At 41.2% G+C, this 23,387-nt stretch overlaps 1 protein-coding gene across 2 annotated transcripts in view; it reads right to left on the bottom strand.

Annotated features, from left to right (window-relative positions):
* Positions 1–23,387, bottom strand: part of ARID5B (AT-rich interaction domain 5B) — a gene marked incomplete at its 5' end in the record, with an annotated part of 114,809 nt that overhangs the window by 29,926 nt on the left and 61,496 nt on the right. For both annotated transcript variants that reach the window (XM_082286662.1, XM_082286661.1), the window contains one exon: positions 5,595–5,707. In XM_082286662.1, coding sequence (XP_082142788.1) covers positions 5,595–5,707 — 113 coding nt within the window. The remainder of the gene's footprint in view (positions 1–5,594; positions 5,708–23,387) is intronic.

Here is a 23,387-nt window from a genome sequence, read left to right on the forward strand (position 1 = left end):
ACACTGGCATCACCAGTCCCAGAGCTCCAGATCTCCCACTGGACCGCCCAGCAGATTTGTGCCAGTCAGGAAATCAGTAAGTTGGAATCACTTTACCTCTCCTCAGTATTCATACATGGGGAAAAACAGCCAGTGAGACTGGCTTAATCCTGCAGCCCCTCTTGAAGATAATCCTCTCACCGAATCAAGCAAATTACAAATCAAGCATTCACTTAAGGTATGTACACAAAAAAAAAAAAAGAGCAGAAACCTGATGTTTAAAAGCTCTCCATGACCAAGACACTGGGACCATGTGATCCAATACATTTCCAATGAAATATTGGGAGTTCTCTAATATAAGGTAGTGGAGATGGTTACATGTATTTTGGATTTGCACTGTCCCTTCAATGCTTCTGAGTGCCATCAGGAGGAGCCTTCTGGCAGTTCCATACCCCATCCAAGTCATGTCCTTTGTGCTCCCAGAGGGAGCAGGGAGACTCTAAGAGCCAGTATTTGGTATTTTAGGAGGACACCACAGGAGAGCAGGGTATCCCTGCTGCGCAGAAAGGCGGGAGCTCTTGGTCAAGCAACCCATGGACCCTCCTTCAGAACCGTCACTCCTAAACCAGGTGCTTTCTGGATACTTGTTGACAGGTTGGAAGCGACTGCTATGAAGAGCATCACATAAGTGCTTATAAACAAACAACAAACATATCACTGAAAAGATCACAACCACAATATGCTTATTTTATCTTAATAGAGATACTCTGGCATTTCAGGCTCAGGGAAAGCAAAATCTTTATACTCCTTCAGGTATTAACCTTGAAGAAAGTACTGACTTCAGGTGATCTGCTACACAGTTTTCCACAGATGCAGGACAAAGCAATGGCAGCTTCTAACCAGAGTGGACAAGTGGTCACAATTTTCCATGGCAACTGATGCTACTGAAAAACCTCCATATTGGCCACTGCAGGGTACAGGCTCACTCCTCCCAGGAAATGCAGCAGGGAGTGGGAAATGGACTTCCTGCCGGATTTTTCTTGATCACTTGCTGCTGAAGTATGTCCAGTGTACTGCTTGATATTCTCCAGTTGCACAGCTCAAAGAGATATTGTCTTCCTATAGCACAAGACACCATCCTTTGCCTTTTAGTAATAGATCTGCTTGTTGATTAAACTTTTGTAAATATCATGGGTTTCATCCAAAAGTCAGAGGAGCTAACAGGATTTTTTTCCTATTAAATGAACTTTGGACTTCCTCATCCACTTTTCAGGTCAGAGCTGTAATTCCTTGACTTTTTTTACTTTGGCATGTCACAAAAATTACTTAACAGCTTCCGCTTATAAAGTTTAGATTACATTGTCATAGGTTTCAATGCTTCACCGAAGACTGGGTTAACACTCCCAAAAGGAATGCATGACTTCAATAATTTTAGGATTTTTAGCTGGAGCTGCGAATTTGGAACAAATTCACTAGACCTGGGAACAATTTTTCAGTTTTTCACCCACTTGCTTGGATTCTCGTTTTCAAGCTGGACAATTCAGAACGTTTGCAAAGACAACCTGGGCATGAACTCTAAGTGAAATCAAAGCTCACTGCTGTGCAAGCAAACTAATGAAAATGGATACTACCCTCATGAAGACAAAGTCACATTTAGAAAGCCACCGGGAGTAGGAAAAACCCGTGGTACACGCAGCCTTCCTCTCTTCCTCTCTTCTACCTTCTTCTACAGAGAAGCAAGGTCAAAGTCCCTGTGGAACTCAGAGGTGTTAAAATACAATGTGTGGACTCCAGGCAGTGTCAAGTTCAACAACGCTTTGGTGAAGGCTACAATGCTTCATCTGCTCAGCATTTAAGGCCCAAGCCTCACTTCTGGAACCTCCCCACCATCAGACGGGCAATACGGATGAATGCCATGACTAATGATTAATGAGAACCAAAAAGGCCAAATGCCATTCTGGGTAACACCAGTGTAAATCCAGCATAAACACACCAAAATCAGTGAGAACTATGCCAGATTTGCACCAAGCACCACAAACTGCCCTCCTCTTTCAAAACACAAACCCAGTGCCACTGCTGGGTTAAGCTGGAAAAGATGGGGGTGCACTGAGATGGGCTCTGGAATATCTGACCACCTCCTGCTGTGTGTTCCATCAGAGGTGGATGATCCATGACCAAATGGCCAGTGAACACTCATGGGTACACATGTGTGTTTGTCTTCTCCTGCCAGAGGTCACACACAACACAGACCACAACAGACCTGCATTTTACAGTTTCCATCAGATAATGGCCGAGGCACTCGGAATAAATCTCCAGGTCTGAGAGCATGCCAGGCCACCTGTGGCCACAGGAAAAGCATACCCTGGCAACTTTTAAACTAATTTCCCAGATCTTGCTGTAAAAATGAAGTGAGAGATTTACTTTAGCATTTGCACTAGGAGATGTAATGAACGGATTCATTTGGGGACAATTTCCGTGTTTAACAAGTTAATCCTTTCAGTTCCTCAAAGTGGTCAGATCAGCCAGTTTTAACAAGCGTTAGAACACACTTTGAATTGGGAACACTCTCTGGGAAGATGAAGCAGGTACAATGAGGATCATCTGCTGGAGCCTGCAAGTTCCAAAAGCCTGTCCAGCACTGATGGCACATCAAGTATGAAAGCCTCCAGAGTCCTGGGAGTGTTTCAAGAGAAGAGCTTGATATATCCCTCTCCAGGAGAGCTGATCCTGCAGGAGTAGATGGCCTTGTATTCCCTTCCCAGCCTGGGAGGGAACTCCCCTTGGATCTTCCTCAGGAGGCACTAAAATGGATGCAGCGACCACCAAAGAAATCAAAAGCAAGAAGCAGTACATAAAAAGCCCATGTTCTCTGGCAGCACCTGCTAGGTCCAGGACCACGTTGTCTGTGCCACTATCACTCTCTTTTTAACAAGCCACCTATACTGGAATTGACCCAGAGCTGCTCCTACCAAACCAGACACTTTTCCTTGTCAGGTAACTGATACCCTCAAAGCGATCTGTTGATGGTTCAAGGCAAACATGCCTAATGAGAACTACATTTTAAGAATTTAGCTTTCTAGTCACTGGCAGCTGAGAACATGAAATTCAGCAAGTCATGACAACTATGCAGCTTGCATTGGTCTTGATAGGCTCATAGCCACAGCCTTCAGAATGCCCCTTGTGCCGTTTCCCAACCCAAAACCATACAGCCACTGCAACTCTGTCAGAGCCATCACCCCACCACTGAGAAATGGGGGTGCTGCCAGACACTGAGTGACATGATCTGAGAATGCAAGCAGCACAACTTCTGGTCAGAAGGGATTTTATCAGGAACAAGAATATGGACAGGACTGCTAAACGCTTCAGCATCTCACACAAGTGGATTTGTCCTGTTTACATGAGCAGTGTCCAATCCTGCTCTCCATGGACCCACTGTCAGCATTAGTCGGATGTGGAGTACTCACAGAGGAGGATAACCAATGGTGAAGTCCAACATGGAGCTTCAGATGACAACTTAACATCCCAACTGTTCCCAGCAATGAGAAGACAGTAGGTGGATCTCTATTCCTCCCCTTCCCCAAATAACCTTCTCCTTCCTCCCTAGTAACCCACTGGCAGGATCTGTACAAAGTGCAGTTCATCTGCTGTAGAGGGTTTGCTTTGCTGTGCTCCTCTCATGGAAGTGTATCCACAGCCCTGAGACACAGATTGATGTGAAGAGCCACAGTGAAGTCAGTGTGACTACATGCAAGGACATTATATCATGAACATGTCTATTATTTATAATGAAATTAAGCTGGCCAAGATAATTAATGCTATTAATATCTGCACAATGATGAGCACAGTATGACTAGATAAATAGGTGGAATTACTTCTTATCTGAAATATCCTCCCATCTGACTAGTAATGGGAACCCAAATATAAACAGAGAGGATAACAATTTAGTATGAAGTGTTACTGTTGTTTTTAATTATCTAACACCTATACATCAGGTGCTGAAGAGGCAGAACTACTTATACTACAAACTTATACAACAGTCTGGGGTGCTTTGACAATACGGCCTATACCGCAGTTCACTGGCAATATTTAACATGAAAAATAGCTTGGGGGAAGGGGGAATTGAGGGAAATTGAGACATTTTCACACAACGGATTTTGCACATTCTTTCACAGAGAAAACATTCAGACAAACTCTATAGTATCTGGCAGGACCCCGCAACTCAACACACCAGGCTCCATCACCTCTTACCATGCCTGTCTAATACGATAGTACAGACTCCAACTGGGCACAATAGGGCACAAAAAGAAGAGAAACAGTGACTTAAGGGCAGAGCTTCATCATGAACTTCAGCCTCTTTTATCGTCATCAACAGAAGGCACAATTTTAACTGAACTCCTAGGGAGGAGGAGGAGGTGGAATTTAATTTGCCTTCCTATGAGAAACTGAGAGCAGAACACTTCCACTTGACCTCTTTAACCTCCTAATCTCCCAGGACATTCACTGTGTACAACAATACCAACGCAAATGGATCTATACATTCACTGTATTTCCTAAAGAGATGGTCACAACAATGGAAGCATTTTTCAGATACACATCCATCTAATTTATTGAAACAATAGATTTGGGAGGAGTTGGTGTAGAAATTCAGTATATGCAAATCTCATTAGCTCTTCAGCTTAAAAGTATCCAGTGACAAAGTTCTGCCTCAGATAAAAATCAAGCATAGCTCTAAGTAATTTTCCATCTTTGCACCTTAGAGTTTCAAATTAAATCATCTTGAAAGGAGCCATTTGTGCTCTCTTTTTTTAAAGAGAAAACCAAATTCCTATTTAAAACCACTCAGACAACATAGAAAATAGGATGCAATTTATACTACAGAAACTCCATTTTTAAATATTTTAGGGAAAAGACACAAACCCATAAATATCTTAAAGATTATGTCTATAGACATTAATCAGTGATCCAATTTTTACTTGCAGTATGGGCTAAGCACTGCAGCATATACAGAAGACTCTGTAAAAGCATGCACTATTCAGCAAACCATGGAACGTGCAGCTCAGCAGTAAGTATTAAAGAGACAGCCCAGATATTTTTTTTAAGCTTTCGTACTGAGTTTCTGCCTTAATCTTTTTTTTTTTTCCTTAATTTAAAAATGCTGAGATCTTAACATCAGGGTAATGTCATTTGTGTTTGCTTCTTAGAAACCATTACTGAGGCAGCTCTTGTTTCATAGTCTGTTTATCTTCAAACTTATATTTAGCAGTACATTGTAACAGGGTGAGCTGCTCCCAGGTTTATTTTTAATTCGAAGATACTGTCACAAACTATGTTTGTGTGTCACAGAATGTGAAAACTAACACTAGGTGCCAAGAAAGCTTAAGCACTACCAGTTACCAACAAGCTGATAGCATTAGGTTGTTAGGTGATTATAGTTGCTGGTAACTTTGAACACAGGCATGATTTAAAGTGAAAAATAAAACTATTGAAACAAAATTATGTTTATCTCTCCAAGAAAATAAGTTACACTCTAACTCTGAAATCGCATGCTGGGAAACAGGCAGGGTTCTACCTAAAAAAGAAGAGAGTACCGAAAAGAGTATTATTAAGTGATTTACCTTGGCAACAGCTTTGCTTTCAGAATTGTTGTTGGAATCCTTAATGCCATTTAATGAATCTCTTCTCTGTGGGCATGGCTTCTTTTTGCGCGGTCTGCCTTTAAGATTTGGCGCTGAAAATTAATGGAGAACACTTTGAGCACATTGTCTTATACTGGATTCTTAATAGCTGAAAGCATAATAAATAATTCCACTACAATCAGTCACAGAAATGTACACATCTGTCTACAGTAAATGCTTATTACGAGACTCCCATCCTCTATGGGTTACATCTTGACACACTATACATTTCTATAGAATATCCCCCAAGGCAAATATATTCTACTTTCACATAACTAATTAATATAAAGTCAAACACTGGTCTCCCAAGGACTCAGAGAGAAAGCACAAATATTTCTTCATGGTACAAAAAAGAATAAAATTGAATATTAATAGGTAACTTTGCATTAATCACCCTGCTGCCTTTATTTCTAATCTTCAAGCAAGAGTACTAACTGCTATTTCCAACTTTGGTAAACATCTGGCTTTGGAAATGCTCTGAAATACTGAAATTCCTTACAGCTCCAAGAAATGTTTATATATCCTGTCATTCTTGTCAAAGTTATTCTAAAAAAGTTTAGGAAAAAAATAAAAAATTACCCCTGAGTCCTGAAACGGATTAAAAAAACCCCTTAACAACTAGTTCTGGAAGTTGACAAGTACTGAAATAAGTGATTGATTGTTTCATAAGGGTTACATACCACACATACAAATTAACATGAATCACTTTCAGTTTTGTCCAATTCTTAAGATAAAACAGCTCTGAAATAACACAGTGACTAAATCCTAACTGTGCTGAGCCATACGAGGAATGGGATATGGATCATCATAAAAAATATCACACTCATCTTTCAATAGTGGTATTACAATATAAATTATGATCATATATAGAAATAACAGATGAAACAGATGTTTGCTCGTTATTACATGTCCCCTCTGCTTTCAGATTTAAAAATCAGCCTCTGACTACTATGGCAACATTTATAATGATAAACAATCATTAACTAATGACTGTACCGAATAAGATAATTTCCTTTAAACCTTTAATTTCTAGGTAACCATTGTTTTCATTACTTAAAGGGATGATTAGAACAATGTCAGAAATCTAAACATCACAAACCTCTTGAGTGTCTTCTAATTGTTTCTAATCTTACATTTGTCACACAGTAAGCCAGTGGTTTCAGGACATTTTACATTTTAATTAGTTTGCAAACATAATAAAGAGTGCTAATTTGATTTTATAGTTTGAGTAACACTGTCATATTTGGTCTGTTCAGAGAAAAAGAAAAGCTGTGGGTTTAAAATAAAAAGTCAGAATCCTTTTTCTTCCCCCAACACTGGTGTAAGGTAAAAAAAAAAAAATTCTATATGTGTGTGTGTATATATATGTGTATGTGCATATGGGTGTAAGCCCATATTTGTGTCTATCTAAAAATATGTTTATCTCCCTACAGAAATATCTCCATCTATCTCCAGTGAAGCACATTCTGCTTATTGAAAAGTACTGCAGAAAGCAATTCTGAAATTGTCATCTGAGGCTAACATGCAAAATCAAACAAAGAGAGAAAGAAATTATTACCCATTCCAGTCGACAAACATCTGCCTGATTTATATCTGTACTCATGAATGCTACAGCATGTGACTGCACACTACGTCGCTGGGAGTCTCGACTTGGTGTGGATGTCAGCCTTACACAAAATGAACACTAAGAGTATTTGCTCCGTGCTTCCAAATCCCCTCCCCCAGCCGCTCCATTACTCATCTAAACAGAGATGAGCGACTCGGCGGGAGCGTGGGATGAGCTCCGAGGACTCCAGCGCCGGCTGCCAGACCGCCAGCCCTGGCCACGCCGCCCTGCCTTATTTATAAACCCCGCTCAACCTTTGATGTCTTCCTGATGCCTACAGGGGTTTTTTGGCACATGACCTGGATGGGATGGACTGATCCTTAACCACGGTCTGCTTCGGCAGTCACATCTTCTTTGAAAAGGTACTGAAGGAAATAGAAATGTTCCCTCAATTTACTACACTCTGGCACACATGTTAAAAGATTAACCTTTGATCCCCAGGCCTGGCTCAACCAATGGCCAAAGAGGGATGTGGCTGAGCTACCATCAAATATACCTGCATGTGAATTACTTGTCCTTTCTTTCTTTCCTTCATTCCTTTCTTTCTTTTTAACACATAAAGAAACTAGTTCAAGGCTCAGTGTTTTTCAAACACACTTGTTATCCTGAGTTTTGGCACTGTACTTTGTATCACACTATAAAGCGCTGCTAATGTTTTGCTAAAAGCTTTAAAAGCAAGAAGGCATTTGTTCCTAAATTCCAGGTATATTGAGCTTGCATATAAACACTGTTTGAATTGGAGCCTTCCATGGCAGAACTGGCACAAACCCACTATGAAATGGGGTATTTGCATTCTCCCCGTGGCTCAGGAGCTGCAGCAGGGAAGGTCTGTCTGCAGCACACACAAGGACCATCCCACACACCCCATGGTATGATTTTAAATCACCTAAAGCCACTCCAGATCTGACACACAATTAACAAGAAAGTAGCAATAGGAATTAATATCAGAAGAGAAGGTCCTTGCATCTAAAAGCTACTCTGTAAAAGAAAACATTTGACATAGTTCCAGTCACACTTGAAACAAAGCCATTAACATTTGCTCCCTAAACCAGTATAAATAAACGCATTATTTGAAGATTATTGCATTTCAGTGACATTTGTTTTGTTTGTGTGAGCTAGGAAATATGACTAGGACCAAAGAAAGAATTTACAAGTCACAGTCATGTTTTAATTTTGTCATCTTTTGTTTAATTTTTGACATATTCATGAGCACACTGCAAATGTCTTGAATTTGTTATTCATAATTACTTTAAAGAAATTTTACACATTTTGTGGCTTAGTCACATTCAGTTTTCCTGATGACACTGGATGTTCAGTATGTACTGGACAGCTAAGTGAGTATCCTATGGGGTTTTTCTGTTTTCTAGTGGAGAAGGACATCTGGCATGACTACCTAAGAATATCCAAAATCGTTCAATTTCTTCATGTGTTTGTGCATATGGCTTTCAAATTCATTTTCTGAAAGCATTTGTGGCAGTGAGACCTGATAACTTGCACATTCCCAGAAGGTGAGAACATAAGCAAAGAAAATTAAAGTGAAAAATGAATAAATAAGTACAGAAAAAAGTTTGCATTATTTGCCACCTCTTTAGTGTGAGTGCCTGTAACAGGAGTATGAGAGAGACAACACAGCACCAGTTAAAAAACTTTCTTTCCTGTGCATTTGACAACATGATTGCCTTTTGCCAGCATGTGGTTTTTCCCACTCCTTTCACCTGCTGAGTCCTGGCAAACCTTTCAGGTATGGCCAGGTAAAACACAGCTAGCAGCAAAATGCACACAGTAAGAGTGAACACTCCTCGAGCTCGGAGGAGTCCCCAAACCGTGGCTGTGCTCTGTACTGCCAAAACACCAGCAATGCCCTACATGTTTTTACTGCAAACTGTTACACCTGACAGGTTAAATGCAAACGCTGTGTCATGCATAGCACAACGAGTTAGATTATCTGTAGGCTGGCAAATCTTTGCTGCCTAAACATATCCCAGTAAGAAGCTGACCCGATGCTCCCAAAGCCTGTTCTTGCACAAGCTGCCTACAGTCTACAGTAACCAAACAAGGACAGTCCAGAGGCATCTGAGCAGGGAAATAAAGACCAGGAATTACAGATAAGCTCAGTAGTAGGCTCTGACCCACCAAGACAGCCACACAGAAAAGAGAGGAGCTCAAGGCTAATGCTGCTCAGGCTAGCTAGATGTTTCCTCAAAGCCAGAAGTTCTTTCTGTTCACGAAGCCAAGAAACAGCATCATTGCTCAAAAATTACATCTTCCCCTCCAGCACTCTCACCAATGTGCAAACATCAGGATATTGTAGGTGACTGGGATAGGCCGGAAGGAGAGGGAGAGGGAAGCTACCCTGCTCACTTAGAAAATTCGTAAGGTTGTGGCTACTGTTCTCCAGTCACTACCACCCTCAGTTGTTTGACTTTCACAGACACTGCCTGCTCAGCAGGACATGAGAAACAGGAGAATTTCCAAGCCTCACTGCCGAGAACAACTCCCAGCTCTGGTTTTAACCCACCAAAGGCAAGTTCTATGCAGGGGAAAGAGAAGTACCCAAAAGTGGGAGCTGCCAAAGTCGGCCATGACCATTAACACTACCTACAATGGAAAAACAGTCTGCCACAACAAGACAGCACATTCACCTGCCACCTTCTTTTCCTATCTGTCCAGGATGGGGAAGTGATCACAGAGCTTACCATCTCCCTGTTACCAGGTCAGCCTCACCTGAGCTACATCCACGCTGTACTGTGTACACACAACCACTTCTAGAAGCACGAATAAGTCAAGAGACAATGGCTGTGTGATTTTGGGGTACCTGAATTTAGCAGGTCAGTTACTGTAAAATTACCTCTTTTTTACGAGTCTGATTATCACTGGAAGTCCAGTGAGTTCAACCCTCCCAATAACACTGTTCTCTATATGCATGTATTTTGGCTGATGCAAAAGATTTGTTGTTATAAGGGAGGGTGTTAAAAAAAAATAGTGGCCTTCACACAGCTGAGGTCAAGTTATGTTGGCACTTGGTCAAAATCAGTGGTGTAGCCAAGAGTTTTTAATGAGCCTGGAATGCATTACCTCATTTGTCATACCTGGATCACTTACTCATGCTGAGCCCAAAATAACCTTGGACCTTGCTGGCTGCTCAGCAAACCATGTAAGTAAACAAGTACTGTACTCATGCCTAAAACATGTATCTTTTAATTGCTTGCTCCATATTTCTTACTCTAGAGCACATCTAAACAATAGTAATGCCCATGATCAAAGTTCTTGCCTTTCTGGGCCTCTCTGACCTGTGTAACTATTTCCTCATACGACTTTTGATTCTGGCTTGCTGATACTCCAGTTTCTAAGAAACACTTCAAAAGTAGGAGAAAAAAAGAAAAAAAAAGGAAAAAGGAAAAGAAGGCCATTGCCATATTTTGCTGAGGAATGTACTCAGCATAGCTAATGGACTTACAACTTACACTGCCAACCAGATTCTTCTGGCTGCCTGCTGTTTTTTGTGACCATGTTTCTGTGGCAAGATGAAGGAAGAACAGCATTTTTGCCAACTGCAAAAATCAATTAAAAGAAAAATCAACTGACCTTCTAAAAATCTACATGTCCATCAATAAAGAAGGGCCAGCAGAAGATCTGGATCTACATTTAGGGTGGGCTCACAGAGTTAGGTGAGCTCTAAATGTAGAGGTGAGAGCGTACCAGAGGGAGGTAGTCATAAGCCAGGATTTAGGTGGAGCGGTGTAAGTTGCAAGAAGTGAGTAAACAGGGATGAACAGTGGTGCTGGGTTCAGAAGAGACGTGAGGCAAGGTGGCAGCACAGCTGCCAAATGCATCCACAACCGCTCCTCCCTGAAGGACACCTTGCACAATGTCCCCACACAGAATCTTTCCACACTGTGCCAGTCCTTCACCTATCTTCTGGTTTCCAAACACATGCATAAAAGCTGTAATACCAGAATCCTTGGCCCTAAGCTGCAAAACCATCAATACACACAGAACAGATTAGGAGATCTCCCCTCCTAGGGAAGTGGAAATGGCAGGATGTGTCAGATTCCAGAGCTATGAATGATTCGGGTGCCAAACAGAAGCTGGAGGTGGCATACAGAGGTGCCTGGCCATTGAAGTCAAGGTGAGAAGAACAGCCCCAGGTCTCCACAAAATCCATGAACTGACCATGCCTCCTAGCAGGTGGCAAATAGCTGGTTGCTGCGGACATCCCTAATGCAGCCTGGCAAAAGTTAGCTCTTGGCTGAAAAGCATGGTTACATGTTGCACCTTTTAAAATGTAATGAATAGAAAGTTAACAGGTTTAATGGCTTTAACACTTACCCCTCTAGGGGGCTTCCGGCATTCTGCAATATCTGGAAGTTACAAAAAGCATATTGCTGATTTAAGCATGGTCTCAAAAACTGTTCAAAGTTTAGCTAACCTTGCATACGTTGTGGAGTCCCAGCTGCTTCCTTGATTTCCCTGTCACCACCATCTCTTTATTTTATCTCCTTCCCCTCATTCCCTTTTCTGCATTTTGACTTCGGGACCTTACATTTAATTTATTTTCCTTTCACCCTGGAAAGTTTATTTAAAATCTTTTGACTCCTGGAAACAGGGTCCAAAAAGGAGGGCTTGGGGCATTTATTGCCCAGGCACGCTGAGCTGAAGAGGAGCAAGCTGCAAGTAAACTAATACTGCATCAAAAGGTTACAATTTAAAGCGGCTGGAAAATAAAGCAAAAGATCAGACTACGCTTAAAAAGCCCCAGACCTGTGTTTAGGAAAAAACAGTATCAATTGAATTTGGGGAAGGTCTCAATGGGGGTCCTAAGTACACCTATGGAAGTCAATGATGAGCACCTACCAACAACTCAAGCTCTCACCAAGCTGTGGAGGTCACACAGCCGCTCTGCACACACACAAGCACACCCCTCATGCTTACTCAAGCTGACATTAAACAGCTTGAATATTAAAATTATTTTTACTGGACTTTTTCTAAATGAAAACACTTGTTTATTCCTTTCTTTATAACGGAACATGCTAGGCCTGACCGGGAAACTCCAGAGCAGAGCAGTGAACAACCTTGCAGGAAACATTAAGGAATCATGTGCTTTCTAACCCACACGGAGAAAGAGCGGACTTGTGTAGCCATTTCTGAAAGTTTTGTTTTGGAAATGAGATATCCCATGCTCCATGTGGGGAAAATCAATTTGCTACCTCTCTAAAGAAAACATTCCCCATTTGGAAATAAGTGAAACAGACACTTCCTTGTGTGGATTAATGTGGAGACATATGACTTGCTGCAGACTGTTGTTCTGACCCCCCTCCCAACCAGACAATCTCCGAAGAAAGCAAAATGCCAGTATTTTTCATGAAATACAGACTAGCACTGCTTTTAACAGAAAATTTAGAGGCACCGCAAACATCAGGTTGGCCAATTTCACCAAAAACTGAGTGTTTATTTTTTCCATGGAAGACGGAGGCAAGGTTCAGGATGAGGCCTGGAGTCTCTTTTTCTTCATTTCAGCATGACTGGATGTTAAAAATTTTCCTTGATCTGGACTTCTTTATGTCCTGCTGACTAATGTGGGTTCAAAAAAAATGGAAAAGTTTTTTTTTATATTTTTTTTTTTCTGGACAAAATCTATACGTGTGTTGGAAATTATGAAGTGCAGCAAATTGAAAAGGGAAGCTGAAGACTTCAGAGAAAAATCTATGCTTGACGAATATGTGACATTCAAGTAGACCTTAGAGCAAATTAAAATAATAATAATAAAAAAATCCGGTGTAGGCCTATTGCTGGCTACAGATGACAGGATTAATACTAATGATTCAAAAAGAGGCAGAGGTGTTTGGTAAATATTTGTTCCATATTTGCAAAGAAGCCAGATGATATGCTTGCAAAAGAATATAATTAAAGCCAGTCAATTGACTTGGTTTTACAGAAACCAGATCTTAAAACAACAGAAAAGAAAAACAAACAAAGCACCTTATTTTACACTTTGAAACTATAAGCTTGGTTAGAGAAACTAGCTGCACACATGGAACTTACCTGCATTCAGTAAGACAGCTGATTTAATATTAGATAATACTTTGATTAAAAAACAGCACTACATCATTTTATTCAAGCGTATATTGAATGGTTTAAGAATTAGCTAAATGGCATCAGTGGGGAATTTCTACCAAATGAAAAAATTTCTGGTGGGATTCCACAGGGGTTGCTCCTAGCCTTGCTAGTATTACAAATTTTCATCAGTGAAATAAATACAAAGTCCCTGACAGTTACATTCACACTGACACAAGGACTGGCACAATGCTAAGACTAACTCATACAAATGAGTAATCAGAGGGAAAACAGACCAGGAAAACACAATGCTCCTCAATACAACTCCAGGATGAAACCTGCAAACAAGGATTACAGGTCCCATTGACCATGCCAAGGGTGACTGTTTATAGGCCACTCCCCACTGGAAATTCAACATACCCTGATAGGAAGATGCTGTGGCCAACGGGTTATCTGCCTTCAGGGAGGTCTGAATAACTCAAGCTGTGCTGGGTTTGAGCAAAAATGACTGAGAAGTGACTTCACTAGGTAATAGGAGTGCCTCAAAGGTGAGAAGAAGCTGGTACTCAGGAGCGAGGAGGCATAACCAGGCATGCCCAGGCACTGCAGTCCCCATACCTGATCCAGTGCCAGAATACGGAGGCACGCATACAACCAGCTTTCTCAAGGCCTTTGGGAAAAGCCTGAGCCAGACACAAGCTGGTGTGCACAGTGCAGGAAGTAACACATGAATTTGAGGGTCTGGAGGGTTGAGATGTCAGACTGGAGCTGGGTGTCCCGCCTCAGGCACGGCAAGGGCCGGGCCCATGCTGCTGCCAGGAGAGCCTGGCCGCTGCGGGCGGCTGCAGCAGCCTGGCTGGCTGCACGATGAGGCGTCCAGCTGTCTGGCTCTGGTCCTTGCTCAAACAGCTGTTTCCCTTCTCCTTCAGAAAAAAGGTGGTGAACTGGATGAAAGAGTTTGCCAGCAATTTTGGCTGATGAGCCACTACTTGGGGTTCATACCAGATTAGATGACTCAGTGGTTCTTCTGGTGAGAGACTGCATGAATATAGGACCAAACAAGCGAAGTACTGAGCAATGCAGGACAAGGAACATGAAGAACTGCAGTCTTGATTCAACAAAGTACATGCCTAACTTGTAAAGACCTGGAGCATGCAAAGACCTCTGATGACCTCACTGGGGCTATTCACATCTTTGAGGCTGAGCCTGTGTTAAGCATTGAACACAACCAAGCCAGCATGGCTCTCTGTGTCACTAATGGGAAAGAAGCATTCAAGCTCTGAACAAAGAAATCGTCCTATCTCATCATGAAACACCATGTGCTTGGGCAGCATCACAGGATCAGACATGGGTTCATCAAATTTCCCTTTCCTTCAGAAATCTGCAGTCAATCTCCAGCCCCAAAGCCCTCCATCCCCAAAGGTCACCTCCTGGGAAGCTGCACCCAGCAGACAGGGGCTTCACTTTCTGTCAGAGGGTCAGAGCAACACTCAAGAAGTGTAGGTCTGACTTCCCAAAATAGTGTGGGTTAAAAAAAAAAAAGAAGCAAGCAAAGAAAGGAAAGTGAGCAAATGAGCAGGTTCTAACAGATTATGTAATAGCCAAGACAAAAGCAATGCAAATGCAGCAGCAAGAAGTGAAAATGCACGGCAAACCCATGCAAGCCAGCCTGCCTGATCAAAAGTCATCAGAACACTTAAGGTAGTCCTTCCATTAGAGTGCTATAGAAAATAAAAGGCAAATCTTAAGGCAGCTTTCCTAACAATGTTTCTTTTTCTCTCCAGTAAAAGCCAGCGTTTGTGTAATTGCTGTCTAGCAGAGTCAGCAGTACCCAATGGAGACATGACCTACATACCTCAGAAATACAATAGATACGTAACCAGTCGTATCCACATAGATAGACAGATGAGATGAGCTAATTGACTGATGGACACTGTGCACGAATATAAACAGGCAGAAATTCATGCCAGAAGGGTAAAATGGACAGTTTCCAAGACCTTGCTTTCGGGAATGACAACGGCAGGTAAGGAAGCAATGATCATCAAGTTGTGCACAATGTGAAAATGACAGATATATTATTTAAATAATCTCTTGCATTTCTGATTTGGAACTGATTATATCAGTTGTTTTTTTTTTTGTAGTGTAAGAATATTGTAATTTCCTCTCCTTTTTTTTTTTTCCCTTTGCACTTGATCATTGCACTGCGAAGTAATCAAAATTTGTTAGGCATAATCAACCTGCATGAAGATATTAGTAAAGTGACAAGCAGAAACTACAGAGTAAGCTCCCCCCTTTGATGCCTACGTTCAGCTGCCACCGTGAGGACTACGCAAGGCGTTAGGTGGAGGCAGGAGCAGCAGCCACAGCCTAAGCTGTGCTCCCATTCACATCTCTGGGTCATCACCAACTTCACCAGCAACACTTGCCTTGCCAGGCCCCCCCATCATAGCACACAGAGCCAACAAGGGATTCGGGGACAACTCTGCTTCTGCAGACAGCTTGGGAACAAAGCCTTGGCACCCTGGGAGATCTGCATACACCTGACATGGGGTGTTACTGCTGAGGTGCAGAGGGGACGTTGCCCAGCACTGCTGAGCACAGGAAGGGATCTGCACTTCTTCACCAGTAAAACACAGCAGTGGAACTCTGGCAATTTCATCAGGTTGTGTATGACCAGCTAGGGAATCTGTATAAGTCCCAAAACACCCCAAAAATGGTGGGTTTAAAGTCCTGATTGTCAGATCATGTGCCCAGTTTAAATGAGTGCAAACCCCACGGACTCTGTGTAATCATCCCAAACATCAACACAAATAAAATTGAACTCATCTCTGCATTTCGGCCCTAGTAAATCTCTAGCACTCAGAAAAATCCAAATAAAACTGAGCTGTATTCATAAATTATCTGAGCAGGGCAGGGTTTAAACTAAATATGCAGTCAGTTGAGCAATATTATTTCACAGTCAATACTGGTTCTTAGGAAATTATCTGAGTGAATTAAGTGGAGGACTATTAAACAATTTACACACTTCCTTGTGTTTCACATGTCTAATTATAGCTGTGTTTGTCTCTCCCCGCAGAACTGTTGTATACCACATGGTATGCATATTTCAGCATCCAGCATTATTAACTCATGACCGACTGTCAGTTGATCATTATCTAACACATGGGGTCTGCAAAAAAAGCCTTATTTGGGCAAAAGCAGGCTCCGGACCTGCTCCCGCTGCATTTTCCTCCAAAAGAACTTCAGTTGGATTATTATTTGCTGTCAATGGAAACTCCGAGGTTACTTATGTGAAATCTGCAGACAGGAAAATAAATCCTCACTGAGTTTAAACACTTAGTTGATATTAAAACCATCTCCAGCTTGGCTGGTTTAAAGAAAACTCTCAGTTGCCCTCTAGTGTCCCCCTGCTGCCACGCCAGGCAGCCTGCCCGCCACAGCCAAGGTCACACTATTTAACCTGATTTCATGCCCACAGATTTACTATTTGCCTAATATTTTGCACAAAAGGGCAAAGGGGGATGCTTTTTATCCCTGGAAATTTCAGGGCTCGGGCCCTGGAAGCCCAGAGCTTGCATAATGTTTACAGCTGTAATTGCGGCGCATGACACACAGGTTTTATGAGCGAGAATCTCTGAAATCACTCTGTGCGCTGCACTCCATAAAGTTCATTCATAACTAAAAATAGACTAATGTACAAACTGATTTAGCATTATACTGAAGCTAAGGAACACAGGGAGTCTGCAGAATTCCCTAATATGGAAGAGAAGCTGAGTTTTCAAAAGCAGCAGTTTATTTGTTTCTGAAAATGGACAACATATGTAAAAGATTTAATATACAGAACCAGGTGTATATATAGCCTAGATCTTCATATGTGCCCATTTTTGTTTTATATAATGGCTTTATACAGCCTGAAACGATATATTTAATAATAGATTACTAAATTAAGTCGGCACAATCACTTCATAAAAAAAAATAATTTCAATTTAAAATACAGCTGTAGGGGTTTGGACAATTTCCTGCATAATAGAGGCCCATCCCTGAAATGTAAATAACACCGGTATTAAAACAAGTCAATCAGGCACATCAGGAAAAAAAAAGGTACATGAAAACAAATCCATTTTCCAGTCTATTCTAAGTAAGGATGCCAAACTTTTATTTTATTTGAATGCTGCTTTGATACATTACTACTGCTTCAACCAGCTTTTGTTTTTTTCCCCCATAAATGCCCTGTTCCTCTTTAGAGAAATCCAGGGCTGACTAAGTCTTAACATTTTGAACACAGCAAACCATCAGGGTTTTGCAATAAGAATTATTCACTGCCTTCCTGTGTACTGTCAGTATTCTTAAAATACTGTAACTATAAAATTAAACAGTGTGCTCTTCAGAAACACATGACGTTGCCTGCTCTGTTTTTTTAACTGTAATTGTGCAATTTAAAAATTTTCTTCTTTCTCAATGCCTTCTCCCCAAACAAATACCTTTGATAGTTATACTGTTACAAAAACGGTTTACACTTTTTTTTTTTAACTTACAGGCCACCTGTAATATTATCGAATGACTACACAGTAAGAATGACAAACATTACTTTATTTGGTATATATCCTACGTTAATTGTAAGGCCTTCTCTTCTTAATTTGACAAGACTGAAATATCACAAGAAGTACATATGGCAATTCAGAAAATATAATCAGGGAAAAGGCAAAATGAACATTTCAGAAGACAAATGATTTGATTTGCATAAGCAGATATTTGTAAGGCTCCACCTTTCTCTACTGCTTGAACAGCACTTTCCAGTTCTCTTGCTCTCACTCTCACAGCATAGTTCACAAGCATGGTAATTGCACTTTCTACCCCAAAGTGTTGCCCCTACCAGTAAGAGGAGGCTTTTTCCAACAGCAGTCAGTGAAGCCGTAGGACTCTGAAGAGGTGACACTGTGCATCCAGGCAAGGAAGCAGCAGGGAGGTGCAGGGACCCTGACCCAGTGGCTCCAGCCATATGTGCTGTCCCAGCACCCCCACTTTTCAGAGGAAGGTTGTGTCTCAGCTTCAACTAGCCAGAGTCCTAAAATACTGAAACTGCCACTGAAATAATAAAGGGGGTAGTATGGTCCCAGCACCACCTGGCCATGTCAGGGATCACCTGCTCCCAGACCCGTATCTCGGGGACAGGGTGGGACCCCTGGCAAGCCACTGCCCGCTTTGCCTGGTCTCTTGGGCAGTGCCTTTCTATAGTTCTGCACAATACCTGATGTGCTCTGTTGGCTTAGGCTGCTGGAAGACTGTGGTAAGTTCACAAAGCTCAAAAAATTCTTTTCTTTACTTCATGAAATACACAGCAAGAATTTTACTGACTAATTCTGGCAAGCTCCATCCTTCTGACAGCATCTGGAAGGGCTCTGACACTGTACAGGAATCCTCATCCTTATTTCCAATAAAGAGTTTGCTCCACTCCCAGATTCACCCACTCCTCCTTCTGACAGATTTAAGTTTTTCCTAGACGCCTCCTAGTCAGCCATGACCTGAAGCTGCTTTGTTTAGGAAATCTGACAAAATGACATGGGTGACCAAACCAACATACCTAATTTTAAACAGATAACAGTAACACCAAGACAAATCATCACCTCTCTGGATTTCCAAGTATACTATTAAGTACACTTGGACTTCAGCTAAGGTGAATATGAAGATTCATTGTCCCAAGAGATAAATATTGACTGAGGAAAAGCAAAGGTCAAATTGGCCAATATTCACTCAAAAAACTCTAAATCTTGATGCAGTGTAACATATACTCTGAATGTCTTCATCAGCTATCTCTGAAGATCTTTTCATTATGACTAAATACTACAAAAGTACCTTCTCCCCTCCAAAATTCATATTTTAAAACCAGAAACTCAAATACACCTACTGCAAATAGGAAACATTCTGTGCCAATGGCCTCAGCAAAAGGAGATGTGTTGTTTTGCAAGTGTTATCTGCCCAGTCTGCATGCCAAAACTCAGTAGCCCTGAACTCTGAAGATGTGAACAACAAAAAATTCTGACTCATCACATGACAATATTTCAGACTACTATGAACAGGAATTTCTTCTTTGGTAAGGATTAATGCAGTCCCTTCTTCCTATGTCTCAAATATCTGTAGATTAAGACGGAAATTTTATCTCTGGCTTCTATTTCACATAAAGATTTACCCTGGTAGAATGCCAGTCAAGAGTTTTGGGGGAGTTATAATCCTATTATTCACTGTGGCAAGTATATTAGTTCTATTATTTATCTAAGGTTTCAAGCTTACTGCCTGCTTTCTGAAGGTCTTCTACCATGCTATTTTTGTCTGAAGCCACAGTGCTATGGACTCTTTTCCACACAACAGCACTGTTGAAAGCAAAAATTCCAGGAAACCTGTAAAAGCTGATTTTTCTGAAGATGCATTATGAAGGAAGACACTTGAATCCTCTGGATTTTCTATGAGGTTATTCCCAGAACTCCCCTCAGCACCTTCACACAGTCACTCAGTCATTGGGAAGGTTTTAGCACTCCTACTCCAGTGTTCATTCAAACAGTCCAGCATGGCTGGTGAACTCCTACTTCTAACCTTCTGTCTTCACTAAACAGTCAAACGTAGTGGATTTGTTGCCATCACCATGGAGATCTGTTGGTTTCAAATTAGGCACAAACTGTTTGTTTCCTTTGCTATTTTTACTGTGTTTTAAGCCTAATATGCTCCTCCCACCCTGCCCTTTGCTTATCTTACTGGCAAGTAAGAAAAACTGGCTTCACTGGGAAATCATATCCTAGGCACAGAAACTCCTAAACTCTGTGGAGGATGGCGATGGTCTCCCCTTCTCAACTGCCTTCCCTCACTGTTGACAACCACTGAGGCTGCACAAGGTCAGACTGCACTGATGAGATGACACAGAAGGGCCAAATGAACTAAATCCCTGCTGTCTGGAAGAAAAATGTGAGCCTTGCTTTGTGCAGTTTCATAGTTAGGCCTGCTAGGGGTGGAAGAATTAATTTACTCACTGCAAAAGGGAATAAATAATAGGCAGGGTTTGGTCTCACATTTGCAATGACATGAATGAACCACTAAGGGCTGCCACAGGAGAAATGGCCCTGGCATGGCAAAAGGAACCAGGATGGGGATGGGACCATGTGGCAAGGGGGGCAAAGGTGAGGAACTGAAGAACAGAAGGACTGAAGCAATAGGTACTAGGGGGATGCAGACCTCTGGACTGTTTGGATTACATGCAGAAAGCAATTAAATCCAGGCAGGTCAAAGTGTCACCAAGAGACACCCGGGCTATTGCAGTCAGATGCTATGGAGCACCCTCTCCCCATGGAAAGGCTGTCCCACACCGCTGAAAGCATGGAGGAGTTGTTAATCCCAAAGATGGGAAGTCTCTAACAGAAGTTGCTTTGGACGCACAAAGAAAGACACAAGGACCAATAGTGCTGAATGTAGGTTTCCCACAGCCCAAGTCAATGGGCTCCCTGTGCCAAAAATGCAGCAGGCTGGGATCTGACAGTCCCAAAGCTGCATAAGCCAAATGCAAGCCTTTCCCACAGTTCTGTGACAGGTACATCGTTGCTTTAAAACAGCATCAAGTCTCCACTAAAAGTCCTCTGCTTCTGGAATCATATGCAATCCATAATATGGAACTTATGTTTAAGTTCAAAGACCAATTAAAAAAAAATAAAATCAATGAAATGCTTTTATGAAAGAGAAGATTGATCTGCAGCTTATAGCTTCCAGTAATGTAATATTTTAGAACTTTAATAAATAATGCTTTTATCTTGATTGCAAAATAATACCCCTGCCATGAAAACACAGAGCAGAGGTAGGAAACTGTTCAACAAGAATTAAAATGTCACACTTTGCACAGAATGGAGCATTACAATTATTGGTGAAACACATTTTTCAAACTTGTTGACACCAAATTAACAATTACATACATCACTTAATTCTATAAGTGCATATCTCTCAAAGTACCCATTAGGCAACCATGCCTAGTTCAGTTTTAATATACATGCAGGCTTTGCAGCACAGAGGGGATGTAACTATGCGAGCGCTGGCACAGTAAACCCTGAAATGGCAAGTGCTATTAAATTGAGATGCAATCACGTTGAAAGGGAAACATTAACAAACAGCAGACAATTGAGAAGAAAATACAGGGCGCTTGTGTTCTAATACATGTGCCTCAAAACCTTATATAACTATTCATTGTCTAGTTCATCTGGCCAGGGGCCCAGTTTGCTCTATGCTATGCTATACTAATTTTATAATAATAAACTGTTATACAAGCTTTATGCAGTCATGCATATGAAGAGGTTGTGGAACACATTACATTTGATTATGTTTCTAGCAAAGACACCATCTTGAAATTAAACATAGCCTGGTAGAAGTTTAAAATACAAAAAAAACCCCAACCAAAACAAAAAACCCAAACAACAACAACAACAAAATCCAGAAAGAAAATAAAAGACAAATTAAAGGAAAAGGAAACAAATGTATGTGAACAAATCATTTAAAAAACCCAAACAAACAAAAAAATCCTTTCTAAAAGGCTCCTTTCCTCCCCTATCACCTCCACATTATGCATGACAGATGAATACCACTAATCCCATAATACAATGCAAGAATCTGCATGTTTCTGGACTATGCTCACTGGAAGACAAACAGTGGTTTTTGGAAATGCATGGTTGTTTTTTTTTTAAATACACCTTTTTTTTGTAAAAACAAAGGAAAATGGTTTACAAAGCCCAAAGGAATGCATGAAATAGCTGGGGTTTAAAACCCCTTAATGTTATTTTTTGCTTTAGCATGAACCAACATGAACCACTGAGATGCCTTAGTTAAGATTTATCTGTACCACAAAACATGTGTAGGATAGCAGTTGGAAAACTTGGGGATAAGAGACACAGGGCACAAAAACATATAGACTAAAAACCAGATGCGATTCAGAAAAGTCATTTCATATTCCGCATTTGTCTGTGGAATTGTCTGAGAATTTTCTGCTCTACATTATTTCCAGGTTTATCACAGCCGTTCAAAACTGGCTATATTTAGTCACTGACCAGTGCCAGAAAGCACTACCAGACTCTAGGATCATGGCATATTTTAAGTTTGATATCTCATCAACCATCAAGGCCAGAAATAAAATGCCTATTATAATCAAAAAAAGCCTCAGACCTCCAAGATACATAAGGGATTTTTTTCAGCTAAGTCATGAGATATCCCAATTCAAAAATCACATTATTCTGATTACCATTGTGTGCCTGATACTTCCCGACCACCCCCTACATATTTTGATTTCAACATTTTAACATCTAATCTAAAAAAATCCCACTAAAGCTAGTGAAGCAATGTTTTATGTGGGGCCCCTGAGGCACTTCCACATGCAAATACCACCAACCACACACCAAAAGCAGAGTCTGCACTCAAGTGGCACTGAAGCCGATGGGTATAAGAGCAAACCCCAAAAAACTTTAGTGCCAGATTCTGATCTAAATCACAGCACTGTCAATACAAAGTAATTGACTCCTGTGGATTTACATGAGTGGAAAGGAGATCCTAATCTTGTTCTTAACCTCTACCTTTGAAGTAGAGATGATCATAAATCCGGTTTTCCTATCCAACAGGAAAATGTCAGAATTTCATAACTTTCCTCAAATCGGGCAGGCAGTCAAAAATGTTCTGAGCAACACTAACAGGCTTTTTAATTTTAATGTGTCTAATGAAAAGAAAACAACTGGAAATACTTCTACAGATTAAAACTCTCATCTCAAACGGTTTTGACAAGACAGTGCATCTCACTCAATGTGGGCCCCAAAGCCCTGTGCTTGAACAGCAAGTGTTGAGTTCCCTGAGCTGCTACAATGGTACAGCCACTGGGGAGACTGCGAAACAGCACCAAAACTCATCCAGAGAAAAGGATGGGTCCAGGACATGGCCACACTAGCACCAGCTGTGACAGCGTTGGCCCCAAGAGTATGTCAACCCATGATAAAACCTAGTCCTTCCAATCCGAGACTAAGCATTTCATTTCAACCTTTCTAATGAAAAAAAAGGAGGGAAAA

This window comes from Coloeus monedula (genome assembly GCF_965178545.1).
Source record: "Coloeus monedula genome assembly, chromosome: 8".
NCBI classification, from domain to species: domain Eukaryota; kingdom Metazoa; phylum Chordata; class Aves; order Passeriformes; family Corvidae; genus Coloeus; species Coloeus monedula.